At 39.5% G+C, this 20,180-nt stretch overlaps 1 protein-coding gene and 1 long non-coding RNA gene across 11 annotated transcripts in view; one reads left to right on the top strand and one right to left on the bottom strand.

The window, feature by feature from the left end:
* LOC112669809 (uncharacterized) overlaps window positions 1-6,801 on the bottom strand; it is a 20,891-nt gene extending 14,090 nt beyond the window's left edge. The window contains exons 1-2 of the long non-coding RNA XR_007405750.1: window positions 6,691-6,801; window positions 290-1,126 (exon numbers count right to left, since the gene is read on the bottom strand). This is a non-coding gene — a long non-coding RNA (uncharacterized LOC112669809). The remainder of the gene's footprint in view (window positions 1-289; window positions 1,127-6,690) is intronic.
* DOCK10 (dedicator of cytokinesis 10) overlaps window positions 1-20,180 on the top strand; it is a 260,529-nt gene that overhangs the window by 102,769 nt on the left and 137,580 nt on the right. For 9 of the 10 annotated variants that reach the window (XM_025463245.3, XM_049100910.1, XM_025463242.3 and 6 more), the window contains exon 2: window positions 11,029-11,148. In XM_025463245.3, the coding sequence (XP_025319030.3) occupies window positions 11,029-11,148 (120 nt within the window). The remainder of the gene's footprint in view (window positions 1-11,028; window positions 11,149-20,180) is intronic. The other variant, XM_049100913.1, reaches the window with a different exon arrangement.

The raw sequence follows: 20,180 nt of genomic DNA, 5'->3' as shown, positions 1-20,180 counted from the left end.
AAATGGGACTGATTCTAGGTTGAAGCAATGGAAAGTAGAACTGGGAGCTATAAATGGATGGTTGGAGAGAGCAAAAAAGCTGGAGTAATGGGGGAGATCTGATTTCAACCTGATCATGGAAATAGAGAAGTGTAAACTGAAACTTGATCTGACCCAAGAAGCTAGGCAGAGGATTCTGAGTGTGGCCATAGCAAGGGGGAGCAGTCCCTCCATGTGCCAGGTAGCCTCAGAGAAGATGCTTTCAAATTGAAGTCAGAAGTGCTTGCAACTTAAGCAAGAGAGAGCTTACTTTCTTCAAGACCAACTGCCAAGAGTAGAAGAGTTGAGCCAAGAGAGAAGCAAGGTAGAGGAGAACTGCCAACGTGGCAGTCAGCTCCATGGCGATGCCCTTTATTACATCTGAACAGGAGGTGGACCATTTGTCAGGGAGGGCTATGGCACAATGGACAGGAAGTAACACCATGATCCCAATAGCTCTTTTTATTTCCCAGATGGTGGTAATGGCACAAATTTTTGTGAAGGTACAGATTAGTGGCAATTTCCATTGTGGGTTTTGACACAATCATTAGCTAGCATTCAATGTACATTTCCTTAATATATCTTGCACTCCCTTTTCTTTGTCCCCCTTACCCTCTTACAAATATTATTCGGTCCTCTTTCGCCACCACTGCCTTCCGTGAGGTGTCCAGTGACCTCACATCAGCCTCCAGATGTCCTTCGCTGCAAAAACTCACAAAGAGGGGGGCAGCGGGGTGGCTCAGTGGTTGAGCATATGCCTTTGGCTCAGGTAGTGATCCCGGAGTCCTGGGATAGAGTCCCGCATCAGGCTCCCCACAGGGAACCTGCTTCTCCCTCTACCTCTCTGCCTCTCTCATGAATAAATAAATAAAATCATTAAAAAAAAAAAAAACAAAGGGAGCAAAATTGGTACTCAAATCTATAGCTGTGTTTCAAGCAGCTTCCCTGCAGTGGGGGGGAAAAAGCTTTTCTGTTTTCTATTCCTGCAACACCGTGATGTTGGCTGGTGGAGTGGGAAGGACTGAAGGTTTTTCATGCTGAGCTGGGTTGAAATACCAGTTCTTCAGTCCACTTACTGAGGAAACCCTCAGAATCCAAGTGTCTGGATCTGTAAAATAAAGCAATGATGATCTCTTCTAGGCTTTAGAAGGAAACTCAGTGAGATAAAGTGCTAAATACTTATCATGGTCTTGGGTGAGTCTGATAATTAAAAGGATCATGCTTATCTGGTGGTCTAGGGCATGTGACCTTAGCCAGGCTCATTTAGCACTCCCCCCTCCCCCCCAAAACTCTGAACCTTGACTCGAGAGAGGCCAGAGTCCCATATGACTATTAGTTGGAGACACCAAGACTACTAAGACTGTCCCTACTGGGGATGGGGAGAGAAGTCCACAGAGGCAGATAAAATAGTAGTACAAAAAGAAAAAGAAAGCAGGGCAGGTGTTGCCTGGGTCAGAAAACAACAAATGCCTACTATACACATCCAGTCTCAAGTAGCCAAAAGTAAGAAAGGAAATGAGAGAGATTTATTGAACATACAGGATGCATATTGCTAACAGAACTATTTATGTTCTTGTGTGTGTGGCTTGTGTGTGTTTATGTATGTATACATTTACACACACACTCCTCACACTGGCCCTGAAAGTTCATTTGGTGACGGTTATATATTAAAATAGTGTCAGAGTTTAAGCCAGTGGCAGCTTTCATCACAGGTTTCATATAAATTAATCTAAAATTCCCAGCAGTTGGCTCTAAGGCATTAATTTCTCCACTATCAGGCAGACTTGTAATTGGGTTGTGATGTATTTTTAATGATATTTATTATCTTTCAAGTGTTTCTAGAAAACTAAATGAGACATGTAATTAAATGTGATTCAGATCTTCTTGGATATTTTCTACTCCTTTACAAGCATCAGTGTTAGATGGAAAAGTGACAACTCTGATTTTTTTTACTATCATTTGCTATACAAAAGTGTGAGAATTTTGATGTGCTGCTAAGCGGTATATACGGTCAAATTTCCTTAAAAAGAAAATCAGACTGAAAAGGTCTAAATTCAGTTTGAAAGTACATCTTACATCATAGATCCTAGAAAGCTCATTTTTTGTCTTTGGTTTTCCTAATGACATTAAGAGTTAATAAGATGGACTATTCCGATTTTTCTAACTATAATGTTTGTGTTGAATATGATGACTTATCTTCCTTTATATTTGCAAAGGGCTTTATAATTTACCAGGTTTAACCTGCTTCATTTCACTGAAATAGACTAAGACATTTAAAGAGTTACTCCTGGTTGATTTCTTCTGAGATCTATGTCCATTTTTGTTACCAAGGGAACCATTTCCAAATTCAGCTTAATCTGAGCCTGCCCAGCTGTACAGCTCTTAACTTTGATTTAGCTAGTGTTTTTCCATTCTCATGAAACTGTGTACTTCAAGACAGAGAGAAGGTTAAAGGGTCAGTGTAAGATGGCTTATTCCTTACTTAATCATTTCCTTTTTGGTAAGGAAAGCTAGTCTTGTTTTCTGAAGCTCAAACATTTGAGAGGTTGTCCAGTGAAACTCCCTTTGATGAAAGGCTGAATTAAATCTGTCACACGACCACTGGCTGACAGCTGTGGCCATGGATACAGCTGTGTGGGCTCTCTCCAATTTTCTCATTTATTTTAAACACAAATAGTGTGGAAGTTGGTTCTGTTCCAATCGCACTAAGGCCAAAGGGTCCTGGATTAAGTTAAAGTCTCAAGAATCCATGTGTCGTTTGTATTTTTATTTCCTCTAAGAAATTTAATCAGTTATCTTGATAACGCTTAAATTAGTTAACAGCTGTGTTGTTTCTAATTTGTTGCGGAGATCTTGAGATTGGAATTCTTTTTAGGGTTTCTCTAAATACCCTGTGGATCTTCAGTGTTAGCTCTTTGCTTGTCTCTATGCCAAGATGTGAAGAGGATATGTAAATAATTGTCATGTCATGCCTTGATGGAGTCTACTGTATTGGTCCTGAAGTAAATATCAATTTTTATTTGTTCATTCTCCTGGATCATTAGCCAAAATGAATGGTTTTGTAAACTGAAGAAGGCACTCAGATATAAATTAATTCTGCTGTGAATATTCAAATTAGAATAAATATTCAGCTATCTGGAAAAGACGAGGCTGATTGAGAAAGACGGAGAAAGTCTCAACAAACATCACAGAGAACATGCATGTCACAGAAAGAATAGAAAAGTTCTCAAAGCCCAAAGGAACATCTTCTTCCATAAGAGTGTTTCCTGAGAAGATCAGATTTTTTGAAAAGGAGAACCAAGGGAATAGTTCAGATTGACAAACTAGAGTGACCCCAGCGGTGAATAACCAAGGCCTGGCTCCTTCATTATACTTAAAATTTAGAACACAAATATGTGCCCTCCCAAAATGAAGAATTTATGTCATGATGGTTCTCCATTCCTCATCCCATCAATCTCTTTTTCTGATTAGTTCTTAACGATCCTATTTACTCCCAGGGCTGACAGCTGAACCTGCATGAATGCAGTTTGAAAAAAAAAAGAAAGAAAGAAAGAAAAGAATGTAGCTTTGAGCTACAGAAAGAAATTCTATGTCTACAACTTCATTGTTCTCTAGGTATTTATATTTGCAAAGGCAATGGGTTTGATACTATACTAATTTTAAATGTAATCCTTTTTTTTTAATCTAAAAGTATAAATACATGAAAATTTTTTCTAGGCGGTTTCTCAAGGAAAATAAAAGGTAGAATTTCAAAGTCACCTTCATTTGCTGATATACATGATTAGGTAGATTTCATTTCTTTTTTCTTTAGGGGTAGAAAAGTCGGACTTGATTCAGGCGATTCACAGAGGAGATATTGCCCTTTGTTTTTTTTTTTTAATTTCAGTGTTTTCTTTATGGTATTATTTCTTTTACTTACACAGAATCACTAGACATTAATGGGCTTTTTTTTTTAAAGGAAATTTAGATAATGAATATAGAAACATTTCTGGCACATGAAGATAAATGACTATAATGAGTTTAATTGGTTGGTTGGTTTGACTTGGTTTTGGTCTGTGATTTTGAGTAAAACATATGGGGTAATTTTCAGTCCTGTTCAAATAAAGGCAAATCTGTATTTGTCTGGCATTTGGTGGTTCACTTAATACCTCCCATACTTCAGCTCCTTGACCTTGTGATAACACGGCCACAAACAGGAAGTTGCCCTTTGGCTCCTTTAAATCAACCTCACTCAGCTCAACTTAAATACCTTGTCCCAGTTACATGGCTGGTAGGTAAAACACTGTAGCCCTCCAACTAGAGATTCTGACTTTTAATCATTTGCCACAATGACCAACACACAATGCTGCTTAAGTAACTTAGCAGATGTCTGTGGTTCCCTAGAGAGCTCAAAATACTTTAGCTAATACATTGCTAATTGTTCTCTTTTTTCTGACATTAGAATCGAGGACCACATACATAATCTATAATTATTGTCCTTAGTCTTCTTCCCCCAGTGTTTTATATATCTTTTTAAATTACTTGAAGCTGTTTACATGGTTGAACTTCCATGTAAAGTCCCTGCCGTGACGTTTTTACATTTCCTCTCTGGTGGATCTTCAAAGGCTAAACAGTTTTAAAATCAAATAATTCCCCAGTGTTTCCATGGGATCATGATAGTTTTGAAAGATCAAATTTGTTTCTTCACCATGACAAAAGCAATACATGTTCATTAGAGAATATTTGGAAAATGTGAGAAGTCAGATACCAAAATCCTAAATGTCATATCCCATCCAAATATAATAACTGATACTATTTAGATTTATGTTTCTAATCTTTCTTTAAATTGTTTAGATCTTGTTCAGATTAAGTTAAAGTTTAAATTTGAATCCTGGTGTGCAATATTTATTCCTACTTTTATTTAACAACAATACATAAGCAATTTTGCTTGTTACAACCAACTTCCCAAAACTCAGTTATAATGGGTATCTATTGTTTTTTGGAATGGATGTGCTATAATTTCCTAATCACTCCTTATCCTCAGTGATTTACTGTTTCCCATTTTAGCTCACCTTGTCCATCAGGCCTTACTATCCCTTAGAAATCCAAGTATTTTGGATTCAAACTTTCACGTCGTAATATGTATGTATCTAAAAGCACTGTCTCTCCTTTTGTAGCCATGATTGCCATCTTGACATCTTGATCATGGACCCTAGCCTCCTCATACTTTCCTTCAAAAAGCCAACCATATACAAAATATTGTTACTACCTTTGCTAAATAATTGAAGAGTTGCAAGAAGGAAACCATGGCAAGGACCAAACAATCATTCATTAGTGTATTTTAACCCACATCCTATTTCCAGTGTCCTTCCCAAAGCCTATTTCAGCAGTAAGCCTCTTTCCACTACACACAAGTCTAAAAAACATCAATCATTGTTTTTTAAAAACTGTTTATTTAAATTCAATTTAGTTAACCTACTGTATTATTAGTTTCAGAGGTAGAATTTAGTATTTATCAGTTGCGTATAACACCCAGTGCTCATTACATCAAGTACCCTCCTTAATGTCCATCACCCAGTTACCCCAACCCTGCCAACTTCCCCTCCAGCAGCTCTCACTTTGTTTTCTATTGTTAAGAGTCTCTTACGGTTTGCCTCCCTGTTTTTATCTCATTTTATTTTTCCTTCCCTTCCCCTATGTTCATCTGTTTTTTTTTTGTTTTTTTTTTAATTTTTTTTTTAATTTTTATTTATTTATGATAGTCACACATACAGAGAGAGAGAGAGAGGCAGAGACATAGGCAGAGGGAGAAGCAGGCTCCATGCACCAGGAGCCCGATGTGGGATTCGATCCCGGGTCTCCAGGATCACGCCCTGGGCCAAAGGCAGGTGCCAAACCGCTGCACCACCCAGGGATCCCTGTTCATCTGTTTTGTTTCCTAAATTCCACATGTGAGTGAAATCATATGGTATTTGTCTTTCTCTGACTGACTTATTTCACTTAGCATAATATCTTCTAGTTGTATCCACGTCATCGCAAATGGCAAGATTTAATTCTTTTTGATGGCTGAGTAATACTCCTCAATATATATCTTCTTCTTTATCCATTCGGCCATCACCGGACATCTGGGATCTTTCCATAGTTTGGCTGTTGTGGACATTGCTGCTATGAACATTGAGGTGCATGTGCCCCTTTAGATAACTATGTTTGTATTCTTTGGATTGAAAACTAGTAGTGCAGTTGGTGAGTCATTGTGTAGTTCTATTTTTAACTTTTTGAGGAACCACTCTTTTTGAGCAGCAGCTCTAGTGTCTTCACTTTAGGGATATGGCCTCCACCATCCTGCCTCCCTTTCTTATCCCTCTTATATTAAGATGAATATTTTTTCTCCATCTTGTTCCAACAATAATATTGCAAAAACATCTTTTTATAAATCTTGGCTTATATGTGTAGTTCTTTGTCTAAAATAGCGTCTCAAGAAAGGAATTCCTAGGTGAAAAGATGTAAACTTATTTACTCAACAAATATTTATTGAGTGCCTCCTATTTGTTCTCTATACACATTCAATTTACAATTCAAGTGTTTTAAATTCAAGACTAGTGGAAATTTAGACTCACAGGTGTTATCTACTTAATACTTATGTAATTAGTACTATGGGCTTGGTGCTATTCTAAAAAGTATAACATACATTACCTCATTTAATCCTATAATGTAGCTGCTCCTAAGATGTCCATTTTACATATTGAAAACTAAGGAACAGAGATTCTAATGAACACGTCCAACATTCCATGGCCCATAAGTGACAGTTCCAGAACTAATACCCTGGGAATTCTGGTTCCAGAGCGCAAGACACTCTCTGTTCATCTCAACGTAGAACATCTATAATCACACTCTCCCTTTTATTTTGGGCTCCCCTAAAATAAGGCTGGGCATTCTAGGTTGTTTCCTAGTTAGATTGTACTTCTGTCCTGGGAAAAAAATCTAGGTTGATAATTTAGTCATTTAACTTTTTATTATTACATGCTTTCAAATGCTTAGATCTTTAGTGTCATTTTTTTTCACTCATTTGATTTTGAATTATAATTATGAAATTAATTCAGATCCTTTTAACAGTATATTGTGTTCTTGAATTTTGCATCTTTAGCTAAGGCATGGACAGCCTGCTCCTTCAAACCACATTAAAAGGTTCTTGAAGGCCTTGGTTATTAGTAAGATGGCAGGTTTACCAACTCCACAGCTTAGATGTTGTGTTGGCATTCCCTGAGAGATTGTAGAATAAGAAGAGGAAAGAAAGCATTTATGTTTGTGACAGGAGCCCATTCTTCTGCTGTGAAGTTGAATTGGAGGAGAGCTGTGGATTTGGGGAAGTAGATCAAACAAATCTCTCAATATTTATGAGAAGAATAGGGCCTGTTACCACCGTGGTGCAACACAACTCTGCTGCATAATAACAGGTACTGGTGGGTGCCTTTTCCCATGCCTGGAGTGATTTTAGAACAGCTAATGAAATTCATTAGTCATTTGAGAGAGAGCAAGAGTAAAAAAGCACTATAAAAATCCAATCCAATTCAGGGTAATCTTGGCACATGCCTTAGCCCAGTTGGTGTATTTCCAAAAGAAAGAAGCACATTAAATTCAGGAGGGACAACCCAACTGTTCTAAAGCTATAAATCAATGCTACTCAGCTCTCATTTTCACTCAACATCTCTGCAAGGAGCAGTAGTGAGGAATTAAGGGATTTTAGTATGCTCATACACATCTGTCTCTTTGACTGAAACACCGAGTAGACAGCTCTCTTGCCCCAGAGAGAACTACTGGTTGCATGACCTGGATCCTCACCATCACAGATGCATAAATCATTCGTGCCAAGCAGCTCCAAATCCCAGGTTCTGGGTGCTACAGAATATATCATTGTTATTTTCATTTTTATTTTCTTTCGTTTTATGTTTTTAGGAATTTATTTATTTATTTATTTATTTATTTATTTGACAGAGAGATAGAGCCAGAGAGCACAAGTGGGGGGAATGGCAGAGGGAGAGGGAGAAGCAGGCTCCTTGCAGAGCAGGGAGCCCAATATGGGGCTCGTTCCCAGGACTCTGGGATTGTGACTGAGTGGAAGGCAGATGCTTAACCTACTGAGCCATCCAGGTGCTCTGTTATTTTCATTTTTAAACCTCATATCCACAAAATTGTGAAACACTGGACATCTTGAATGCTGCACCTTGACTAACACATTCCCTGGAAGGATAGAACTTTACTAACATATCCCCCAGAAGTCAAAAAATGAATGCATGATTTGAAGCAGCTCTGCTAGGTTTTGCAATCCCATGTCAAAATAACTTCAGTGCAACATTTAAACAGGACAGTTTAGTGTAAATTAGTAAATGCCATCCATTGATTGGCTGATATGTCCTATCTTGAAAGGAAGTAATAAAAATATACCTCCCAACAGATGTTTACAGGTTATGCTTTTTATTAGGTACATCAAGGAGAGTTGAGGATTTAATTTTTCTATGGTCATTTTAATACCCTGAGACTTGCAAGCTCTGATTTTCCTGTTGTACTAATTGAGCTGGGGCTAATTCTAGGTGGAGTGTGGGCCCCCATAAACATCTTCGAAAGGCTTCTCCTGTCCCACTTGTTTATTAGCACTCATGTTTGCAACTAAGGGAGATAAAAGAATGGTGAGAACAGAATTGCAAAAGCCCCCCCTAAAACTTCTTATGCTGTTTGCTTTTAAACCCATAAATTGCAGCACACACTAAGCCCTGCTCTCACTGTCCCGTTCATGTTGACATGCAGAAGGGAAGAAGAGAGAAGGCATACGGAGTCATATCATGGGCTGTTGGTACGTGTGTGCTGAAGGACATCAGCATACTTAAGCCAGAGAGCCAGTGAGGGAAAAAGAAGTAACCAACGAAACCTACGGTTCATTTGCTACATTTCATACAAACACAATCTTAAAAGAAGGAGGCAAAAAATTGGTTCCAAAACAAGCCACAGGGATCCCTGGGTGGCGCAGCCGTTTGGCGTTTGGCCCAGGGCGCAATCCTGGAGACCCGGGATCGAATCCCACATCGGGCTCCCGGCATGGAGCCTGCTTCTCCCTCTGCCTATGTCTCTGCCTCTCTCTCTCTCTCTGTATGTGTGACTATCATAAATAAATAAAAATTAAAAAAAAAAAAACAAGCCACATATTTCAGACTTGAAGGCCTGTGGGAGCAGCTGGTCACACAACGTGTGACATTGCAGGGTAAGAGATCAGAGACACAGAACACCAAGATCTGTAGCTGAGCTCGGGAGTTGAGTTGCCACTATGTGAAGACGTTCAAAGCCAACTAAAAATAAACTAAAATAAAGCCAAATCTAACATCTGGAGTCTGCATTTGCCTCTTGATCTATCAATTTGTGGTCCTTGAGATTAATCTTGGCCTGGGAAAATAGAGAATTGGAACTTAAAATAAGTCTATGTAGAATAATCATGTCAAAAGGTAGGCATACTAGGACTTTTTTTTTTAATTACCCAAATCATGCCATAGGATTTCTGTGTCTTCTGCTGCAAAATAGTGAACAATTTTACATGGCCCTTTCACTAAAGAGTTTGTATTGGACAACTAAACATCTTGTCTGAGAATATTATATGGAGTCCTGTGTTTTTATTTGCGAAATCTGGCAGTCTTACTTGAATGGCTCCTCCAGAGAGAGTATTCATCTTACATTGTCTTTAGTTTACTTAAGCATTTGTAAAATGGGTTTCTTTTGTTTCATTTTAATTCAGAAAGTACATGGAAAACCCTGTTCGAGGACTACTGTGTCACATCTTGTTTTTGGTTTTGTTTATATTTGGAAAAAAAAACATTGACAGCTACTTTGAGGAGCCAGTTAGCAATTATTAAAATGTTGGTGGAAGTTTCTGGGGCCTCACCAGCAGAAACCTTCCAAAGAAGGCCTTAGAAATCAAAACTAAACCTCAGTGCTTTGCAGACTGGGGAGGGGTGAGGTCGGCAGGAAATTGTTGATGTCATTGATGTGCTAGAGAAAAAAACATTTTTTCCATTTATGAGATTCCCCTTGGCATCCAAATTTCATGACCACTCCAGCTTCTGAGAGCCCCAGTATCATCCAAAAGATCATCCCTTTTCATTTAAGTTGCACAGATATTTCACCAAAGGGCTAGGGAACTCAAGACTGTGTCCTTGGTTTTCAGGTTTATAATATTTTATTCTTTACCTGGGGACCCATTTTTCTCCCGTGTTTGGAGTAGGCACATCAACCCTGTAATGAGACAAGAGACAATCACACCTTTCCCCACTGGTGTTCATCATTTGGTGCTATACTCAATTTCTTTGAGGAAATTGGCCAAAAAAATTGCCTTTTTTCTTGGCTTCAGGATTTTGAAGCCGTGTGATTATCTGGCTAATTTTTCAGACTGTTCTCCATTTTCACCAAACTGTGTCCATAATAGTTGTGCTGTTCACTCCTCTTAGAAAATTACCCAGCTTCTCTCTGTTGTGGCAAAGAGGCTCAGAGCCAAGCAATTAATCCTGACACAGGATCCATGCTTCAGTGACAATGAAGACAGCTCGTGATACTTTGCTTGCTAATAGGGAGCCAACATTTTAAAATAGATCCAAGTAGACCTCATAAGGAAGGATCTAATTCAGCAAAACTGATGAAGTTCATAATACTCTAGTGAGCAAGCAGAGGACCTTTCTTCAAATTGACAGAGATAAAGTTTACATAATTCACTGGATGTGTTTGGCCAAATACCGTGGGCGTGGGGAGCTCAGTGAGACAGCTTGAATTACTGAGCAAGATGTCAAATGTTTCAGGATCTTCTCATATTATTTCAGATCTGAAAATAATAGTTATGTGGCTTTGCCCTAAATGCCTGGAGTCTCTGTGACTCCATTGGAAGGACTGCATAATGTCAAAGCCTTGGTAATACTAAGGAATGAAACCCAACCAGGCGTCGAGAAGAAGCAAGATTATGTGTGTCAGTGGTTAATATCATATTTTCTTTTTTTGCAGCAGGAAAAACCCAGGCTCCTCGAGCCTTTGGATTATGAAACTGTCATTGAAGAACTTGAAAAGACCTATCGGAATGATCCCCTCCGAGATCTTCTGTTCTTCCCCAGTGACGACTTTTCAGTAAGTGTTAACCTTATTATTAAACAGTTGATAGAAGATCCTTCCAAACTGGGTAGCTGTCTCGCCTTATAGATTCAAGTTGCACAGAACTCTTTCCTGTGATCATCCTACGTCACAGTGACAGAAGTGGGAAGCCACATCCGCCAATAGAGAATGGCCTAGGTCCTCTTACAGCTGAAAGGTTAGAGATTTAGTACCACAGTGGCCTTCTCAGACAGGAGATACACAGGGTGCTGGCTGGTTCCACATGGTTTCTAACTGCTGCCTTCCCTAACCCTGACAGAGCATTTCTTTCCTCACCCATTTCTCACTGAAACCTACTAATGGCAGAGGTGCGGGATCTCTTGGCACAGAATATGCCATTCTTAAAATCACCCTTAATCTTGGCTGTCCCTTTATAAGGAGATGTTGAAGCTGTGGGCAAAGAAAGGTAGACAAGCACATCTTCCTGGGAGGACTTATGATCTGAGGACAGTGCTCATTGGCTGTGCATGGAATGCTCCCGAAAGTGGTAGAGAATGAATAAAAAAGGTAATTCACTGCAGCATTGGAAACAAGCACAGTCGAATTACGGCTGATGAGCACCCCTGTGTCTCCAGCATTTTCCATTTGTGGTCATCTTAAGCATTTCTAGGTTGTTAGTAAATATCTATATAAACAGAGATCTCAAAGGGCAGGTTGTAGTCTTTTCTAAAAGAAAGTTAGTCTCAGACATCACAAATGAATATCCGAAAGCTGATGAAAAGACAACACTAGAGTAACTTTTTGAAGTAGCTACTGGCCGTGAAAACTGTTGAGTTGCTGGGGCCCCCTGCACACACTTCCTCAAAGAGCCTCACACCTCCGTGCCCTTTTACCTTGGGGGCAGATCTGGCTTCTGGTTTCTAAAGGTTAATTATTTTCACCTTCCTCCACGGATTTTTAAAAAAGAAGGTCTACGGAAGTTAACCATTTTCTGTTCCAAGTATACATAGAGAAGGATGGAAGAACAGAGGGAGAGAGATTCGTGGGAAGGAACGAAGAAATTCTTCTGATTTGTTTTGCAGATTTTTAGATGACTCCTACTTTGCTGTTTGACACACTTTAAGAGAGGCTTATATCGTGCAGACATGTCATTTCCGTGGTTGGACCACCGGGGCTTGAGCCGCAAATACAAAGTTGAGCCACATTTTATTTTTTTTATTTCCACACCCTCGCTTTCTTTCAGACTGAAGGCAAACCTTTACAGACAGACTCTTTCTGTCAACCAATACAAAAATCCTTGAGACTCGTAGACCTTCACTTCTACTGTGCCATCCAGAAGTATGACAAAACTCCTCCAAAGTCCCCCAACTCAGGAAGAGAGCAGAGGCATGCAGATGATATGTGACAATCTCACTGAATTTGAATTCATTTTTTGGCATCTTTCCACAACGATTTAAGTTAAAGATTGTCTGATTGCTCTAGGACCTTTGCCATCCTTAATGGTGTAAACAGAGCACATATTGGCATGCATACTTCCTTATTTTCCAGAAGTGAACATTCCAGCAAATACACTGAATTCTTCCCTTTTGTGCTTGTTTAAACTCCTTCTGTGGCTACCCCCCCCCCCCCCCATGGCCTTCAAAATGAAGGAAAAACACCTTGCCATTGCTCAAGGCTCTCTCCAAAATCTAGTCTTTGGTCCATCTCAAGATCATTATCTTCCTCCCCCACCCAAACCCTACTGCTGTCATCACAGGCCTCTTCATTCTCAAAGGGTAAAATACCAGCACAGTCCTAAACATGACATTCTCTCCTCCCTCAGATCATTTCCTTCCTTTTCATTCAACGAATATATAAAGTGTAATACCGAATGTTAGGCCTTAGTCTCAGAATGGGGAAGCAGCGGTGATTACACAGAAGTTGCCTGGGTTTAGTGGACCTTACCTTTCAGTCAGATGAATCAAGCAAATAAGGAAACAAATTAACTAGCTAGATCTTGGGATAAAGACCAGTTCTGTGAAGAAAATGAAACAGGGCCTGGTCATAGAAAAGAGGTGACATCTGACCTGAGTTCAGAATTCCCAGGGAAGACCAACCATGCTAGAACCTAAGGAAGGAAGGAGTGTCTTAGGCTGAAGGAAGCTGCCACAAAGGCCCCAGACAGCTCTGACAGAGAGAGTGGTCAGAGACAAGGTCTGGCAAGGACAAGATAAGACACTTGCATCTTATTACACATGCAGGTGGCAAGTGGCTAGTCACTGGACCGCTTCAAGAATGAGAAAAACTGACTTGGTGTATGTTATTGAAAGCTCATCTGACCTCTGCATGGAGAACATAAAACAGGATGTGGAGGGAGCTAGGACACTAGCCGGAAGAATAGCTCCCAATCAGCAGGTGCTCAAGAGAGATTGGATGCCACCTAGGCCCTATTATCAGAAAATGTCCTGTCATACAGACAGCTAAATTGTCATTTGTATCCAGCATCTGACAAACAAAAGGGAGTTTTCAATATTATTACCATATGAAGTTGTCAGTTTTTGAACAACGTTCAGATAGATTGTTTCCCCTCTTTTCTACTCTACAGGGCAAGGGTTGACAAGCCATGACCCATGGGTGACCTGCTGCCTATTTTTGTCTGTCCCATGAACAAGAAATGATTTTTATGATGTTGGGTTTTTTTTTAAACTACCTTGTTTTATTTTCTACACAGAACGGGGTAAATCATTGAAGAAAAAAGATTTTGTAACCATAAAAATTACATGAAATCAGATTTCAATATCAATCAATGAAGTTTTATTTGAACACAGTGATGCCCCCTTCTTTTATCTATTGTCAGTGGCTGCTTTCATGACACACTGTAGGACTGCAGCAGAGATAGAGGGCCCTAAACGATTTACTACCCTACCCTTTACAGAAGAAGTTGGAGCAACCCTGCCATAATGAATGAAACTGGGTTGTTGGTTTTTTTTTTTTTTTTTGTCATCTCCTTCTACATGGAGTAAAGACCCTTCCTTAAATGCCCTCTGCCACAGCCTTCTACATCCACAGCCCATGTTACACGTCAAAGGTGTTGCCCACCAACAGGAAGCCCCCTGCCCCCCTGGCTAGAGTATCATTTCACAGGCTTTGAGTAATGAGTAATGAGTAATGAGTAAGGGTTCTCTGGGATGTGTGTGGACAGTCTCTGCTCTCTCAGTAGGATATAGTGATAGAGTGACCACTCCCATCCCCAGGGCATCACAGAATTGGAGATAGAGGACCAACTCTAAACCTCCCGCCCTCCCTCCAAATGTCCCAAGCCCATTTGTATCCTTATGGATGGAAGACTCCAGCTCACTTCCATATTTCCATGTTACCAAGCACCCCCACTTGTGGCAGACATGATTCATTACTTGGTTTGTTTAATCAATATTTATTCAGCACCCACGAGGGGCTGAATATAGAACAGTACTTCCCAGACAAGTGAGGCTGACAAGAAAAGCAAAAGCCCTGTATTTAAGGAGTGTGTGCCCTAATATGGATGAAAATTAAAGCTGATTAAGAATCCTGGCTTCTTCTAGCTAAGAAATATCAAGAAACAGGAATTTCAGTTGCTATTTGATACAACTTAGAGATCATTTTTTACCGAGACAAGACTCCTACAGAGCTTCTTCTCCCTATTCACCCTGCTGACCCAGACCATCCCAGCCTTTTTTGCCTACATCCTCAAAAGTAGCTTTTAACCAGTCTTCCTGCTTCCTCCTTTGCCCTAATTTAAAGGAAGCTGTAGAAATACAGATCAGATCATGAATGCCACAACTCTAGCTTAAACTTTCCAGTGGTTTCCCATTGCCTTCAGAGTCAAAACCAGCTTCTCACCATTGTCCCCATCACCTGGTGCCTGATGACCTCTGAGCCTTTATCTCCTCACCCTGTTTTCCGTGGCCACTGCATGGATGCCTAGCACTCTCCCTGTTCCCTGAACTTGCCAAGCTTGTCCCCTCTGTAAGGGCCAGTCCGCTCTCTTGCACAACTGGTCCGCCTTTCATTCACAATTCAGTTCATGTGCCATCACTCTGAAGAAACATCCATGATTCCACCCATACCGTGTTCCTCTATGACACCACCCTGCTTGCTTCTCTTTATAGCACGATCATTATCTAGAAAGATCTCAGTTTGCTTTTTCTTTCCTCTGTCACTTGTTCCTCACCATTAGGGTGTACCCTCTAGCAGGACAGGGATGTCTTCTCTTTTGATCATCAGGAGACCCCCAGCAGCTAGAGTGGCACTTGGCACAAAGCAGGTGGAAAATGAATCTTTATTTCATGAATTATCCTTCAGAAACAGGTAAGTTATTATTTTAGAACATAACTTGAATCCTTTGTGGTCCTTTAGGAACCAAAGGCCATTCCGAAATGAAATTTGAGTATAAAGAGGATGAAGTAATTTGTTTTGCCGGATGATGAGAAATGCGATTATTAATATACTTTCCTCTTCAACACAATGCAACATGTCACCTTTAGATAACAGCATTAAAATCAGAATCCCCTTCTCCAGGAGCTTGTTCTGCTGGTACAGTGCCTGCCACATAGTTGCTATCACCAAGAGCTCATTTCCTCTCTGTAACCCTTCAGGAGTGTGTGCCCTAATATGGATGTTACTTGGCATGGGAGAAATCAGTCTGTATCTCTATTTCAAGTGCACAATGCAATGTCAGGCTCATGGGCTTTCAGTGAAGATCCCAGAACGTTGAATTAAAACCATCTTCTTCCCGGTTAAGGGGCTGAGGTAGATGCATCTTGCTTTGTCTTGGCACATGAAGTGCGTGGGTTCAGGGAGCAGGCAGTGTGATCTTTGGGACTACTTGCATCATAATGAATCAGTAAGAATAAGCAGTCTAGATGCATTTTGTAACTCATTCATTTCAAAAACATGCGCCTCTTCACTCATTGTATTTACCACTCTTGCTTTTCTCATCTTTCTTTTTGAAGCAGTTAGTAATAGAAACTTAAGACCAAAAAGCAAGGAACTTAGTCACCAAATTGTGGCTTTGTAAAATAGGCAAGGAGAGTAAGGAAGGAAAACCAAAACTAAGGAATGGTTTCAAGGACACAGTGAATCATATTGAGTGATTCAGTTTGAGGAGAGACTGATAAAAAGAAAAATAGCAGAACGAAAAATGAAAAAACCAGCAATGAGTTTCTCTCTGAATAATAGATACAGAAAGCCTGAAGTGCAATCACCTCTGGACATCCAAATCTTAAACAAGAAAGTTCAGAAGTCTGAAAGCTAGCACACTGTGGAAGGTCATCGGATCACACCTGCATTTCAAGACTGCCCACCCCAGTAAAACTGCTCCATTTCAGTTCGGCTTCATGGCCCACCTTCTGGAGGTTAGCTGCTTCTATCAAGGGCACCAGTATGAACAAGAAGCAGTGCTTACACTTGAAAGATTATGCTTTTGACATCAGACAGTACCAGTTTCAGAGTCAAAAATCTATGTTGAGGATGGGAAGTCGCCTGCCAGAAGAGTTACATGATCTTCTCAAATCCCCTCTTCATCTCAGTAGTTCAGAATTAGTGTCTCAGGGTTCCCCTGTGCATCCTGCAGTTTTCATTGGCCTACCATGATGACTGAGTGAATCATGAATTCTTAACATACCAATGGCTTGTTCTTTCCACAGTATGTTTTTAGCTATAAAAAGCAACTGGTATATGGGGACTTCCAGACTCAACCACATGGATCATTTTGATGAGAGGAGGCAGAAAGGCCTTAACACCTTTTAAATTGAAAAGCAGAAAGGCCCTGAGTCATTTGTGGTCTTTTTTTTTTCTTTCTCTTCTTCTTCTTCTTCTTGCTTTACTGAGACACAGCTTAACATTTTTATAGGACTCTCAACCTCCTTTTAGTCCTTGGCTTCTGAGCCTGAAAAGTAGGCTTTAAATGACTCACAGTATTCATGCAAGATCATTGTAATTGCAATTTAAAAGCTAAGTGATAATCTTTGTCAAACTAGGTTATTTCTAAGTACTAATATTCCTCTCACTTAAAAGCTAATGAGACTGAGGTTTACAAAGGCCCTTGTTCCAGGATGTAAAGTACCTGTAAGGGCAGAAATCAAACACGAGCACTTTGACGTGCTATTAGCATTTCTGTCTACACAGCATGCTTTTGGCCAGCTGCTTCTTAGAAAGACAAGGTGCACACTTAGGGGAACTATTAACTCCCTGAATCCCACAGTGAGTGCCATCAGAAAATTGATATGGCAGTGAGGAATCCTAGAGTGCTTATTTCAGTTGAGTATGTATAAGTGGGAACTCTGGGCTGGATCGATTTAGGAATATATACACATAAAGTGCACATAAAGGCTTGTACATGAATATTCATAGCAGCGTTATTCATAAGAGCCCAAATTGGAAACAGTGTAAATGTCTGTCAACAGATGAATGAATAAATAGTGTTGTCTTTTCTCACCATGGAATATTATTCAGCCATTAAAAATGATTGAAATACTGATTCATACTACAACATGGACAAAACTTAAGACCACTATGCTAAGTGCAAGAAGCCAGTCACAGAAGACCATGTATAGAATGATTCCAGCTGAAATCATAGACAAATCCATAGAAAGTTAGTAGTTTCCAAGGCCTCAGAAGGAAGAAGAACGGGAAGTAACTACTAGTAAATATGGAGTTTCTTTTGGGCGTGATGAAAATATTCTAAAGTTAAATAATGGTGATGGTTGCGTTACCTGTGAATATATAAAATCACTGAATTCTACACTTTAAAAGGGTGAACTTTATGGCATGTCAATCGTGCCTAAATAGCATTGTTATATTTTTAAGAAAAGATTTTTCTACGCATTAAGAGAAGTATAGGTGGTCAGAGATAGGGTGCAAAAATATTTTAATACATGTCTGTATTCAAGCACTTCATTCTTTAAAAGAAATAAACAACTATACTAAAGAAATAATAAATACCATGGGAAAACATTTCATTTATTGTTATTTTTTATTTCCAAAGCAGATTTAAGTGGCTTGTTTATATACCACAAAAATATATATATGCTGAATTATTCATTAGCAAAGCTTTGAATCTAAAATATTCTAGAGTGAAGCTGCAGACTTTATGTATGATACAGACAGTAAATTTTATAGTTCAGAGAAAAGAAAATATGTGTTGGATGAATTAGAGAAGACTTTCAGAAGAAGCTGGCACCTCTACTAAGCCTGAGGTTAGGGAAAATAAAGGACTTTCTGAGAGGAGGAGGAGTCTGGATGAGGCTTGTGCAGGAATGAGTCCAGTATGGAAGAAGGAATGTGAGCAGCCATATGGAAAGATGCATGGTGGGTTGGCTGTAAGTGGGTTGGCTCATGTCTTGGGCCCTTGCTCGTCACGGGGCCATGTCTGCAGGCCTCACACCAAGCAGGCTTCTTTTCTGTGCCTTCCTGGAAAGTGAGCTCAGACCACAACCTCTTGAGTATTTGCCAAGAGAAGGTCCTGGTGCAATAAGTATATTGTTGGAGCACTGTACTCTATGAATGTTCACATTTTTCCATATGGAAAATGTATTGTCCTTACCTCCATAGAGGAAGTAAGACACATTTTGGAGCCTGGAAAATGAATCAAAAAAAAAAAAAAAGAGAAGACAAAGAAAAGAAAGAAAAAGAAAGAAGAAGAAAGAAAGAAAGAATGAAAGAAAGAAAGAAAGAAAGAAAGAAAGAAAGAAAGAAAGAAAGAAAGAAAATGAAATGAAATGACTTGCTCAATGGTTTGCCAATCCAAGAGTAAGAAATCTTGAACCAAGTCCCCAAACTTCCCTATTATAGTCTTATTTTATTTTTTTAATTTATTTACTTGAGAGAGAAAGACAGAGCAGGATGGGAGGGCAGAGGGAGACAGAGTCTTAAGCAGACTCTGTGCTAAGCATGGAGCCCAACATGCCATACAGGGCTGACCTCACAATCTGAGCCAAAACCAGGAGTTGGACGATTAACCAACCACCCCACCCAGGGGCCCCCCTACTTAGATTCTTAAATACTGTGATAGCTAAGTCTCAATACTTGACTTGGCTGGATGATGACAACTGTCCGGTTATGGGCAACTGCTCACTTATTGTGCATTTCCCAAACACTTTAACTTCAGCAAAACAAGAAAGACCTTCCCTTAAACACAGTGCATAACTCAATGGAAATAAAAGGTACAGCATAGAGAATATAATCAATGGTATTGTAACAGTGCAGTATGGTGACAAATGGTAGTTATGGCGAACATAGCATAACGTATAGAGTTGTCAAGTTATTATGTTGTACACCTGAAACTAATGTAACATTGTACATCAACTATATTCAAATTTAAAACAATAATAAATGAATGAATGAATGAATGAATGGAGAGGGAATCATTGAGAAGGTGAGCACAATGAAAGTATGAAAGTGATATTTTCACATAGTTTTAAAAAAACTAAATCAATACTCTTCTGAATGCGATATAAAGTGTTTTTAAGCAGCTAATGTAGTGTAAGTGTCTGCTCTACTAGAATATAGGCCATATCCTGTTTTAATCTGAGAACTTTAGGTGAAGATCACTTTTAAACACATGCTTAGATTAGAATTGACCATGAGATGTTTGTAAATAGTCAACTATAAAGCTTGTTGAATTCTCAAGCTTCAGACTGATTTCTATAAACAACATCATTTTTGTTCTCCTTTTTAAGCAGCTGGGATCTGCAGTACTGTCAGAGGAGGCTTTTGCTCAGCCCCGGGGAAGGAAAAGCAGACTTTTTAAAAGACTTTGACCAGTGGACTTTGGCCAATTGAGAAATGGCCCTGATGTGCTTGGAATGAAGTCTTTCTGTGGTCACTTTAGCCAGCAGAATGGTGGCTGTGACAAAGCCACACAGACTACCCACTAAAGTGTGGAAGGAACCAGAAAGCGACAGGGCAGTAGTTGAAGAAGTCTGAATATCATGGACTTGAAATTGCAAACACAGGCCTTGCATGCCTTATTTCATAAATAAAATGACAGTTTTTATTTCCAAATGCCTAATCTCAGGACAGTAAGCCCCTTATAAAATTCTACCACCAAA

The sequence above is a fragment of the Canis lupus genome, chromosome 25, assembly GCF_003254725.2.
Source record: "Canis lupus dingo isolate Sandy chromosome 25, ASM325472v2, whole genome shotgun sequence".
NCBI lineage: Eukaryota > Metazoa > Chordata > Mammalia > Carnivora > Canidae > Canis > Canis lupus.
The sequence above is the reverse complement of the archived record's forward strand: the minus strand, read 5'-3'. Positions and strand labels throughout refer to the sequence as shown.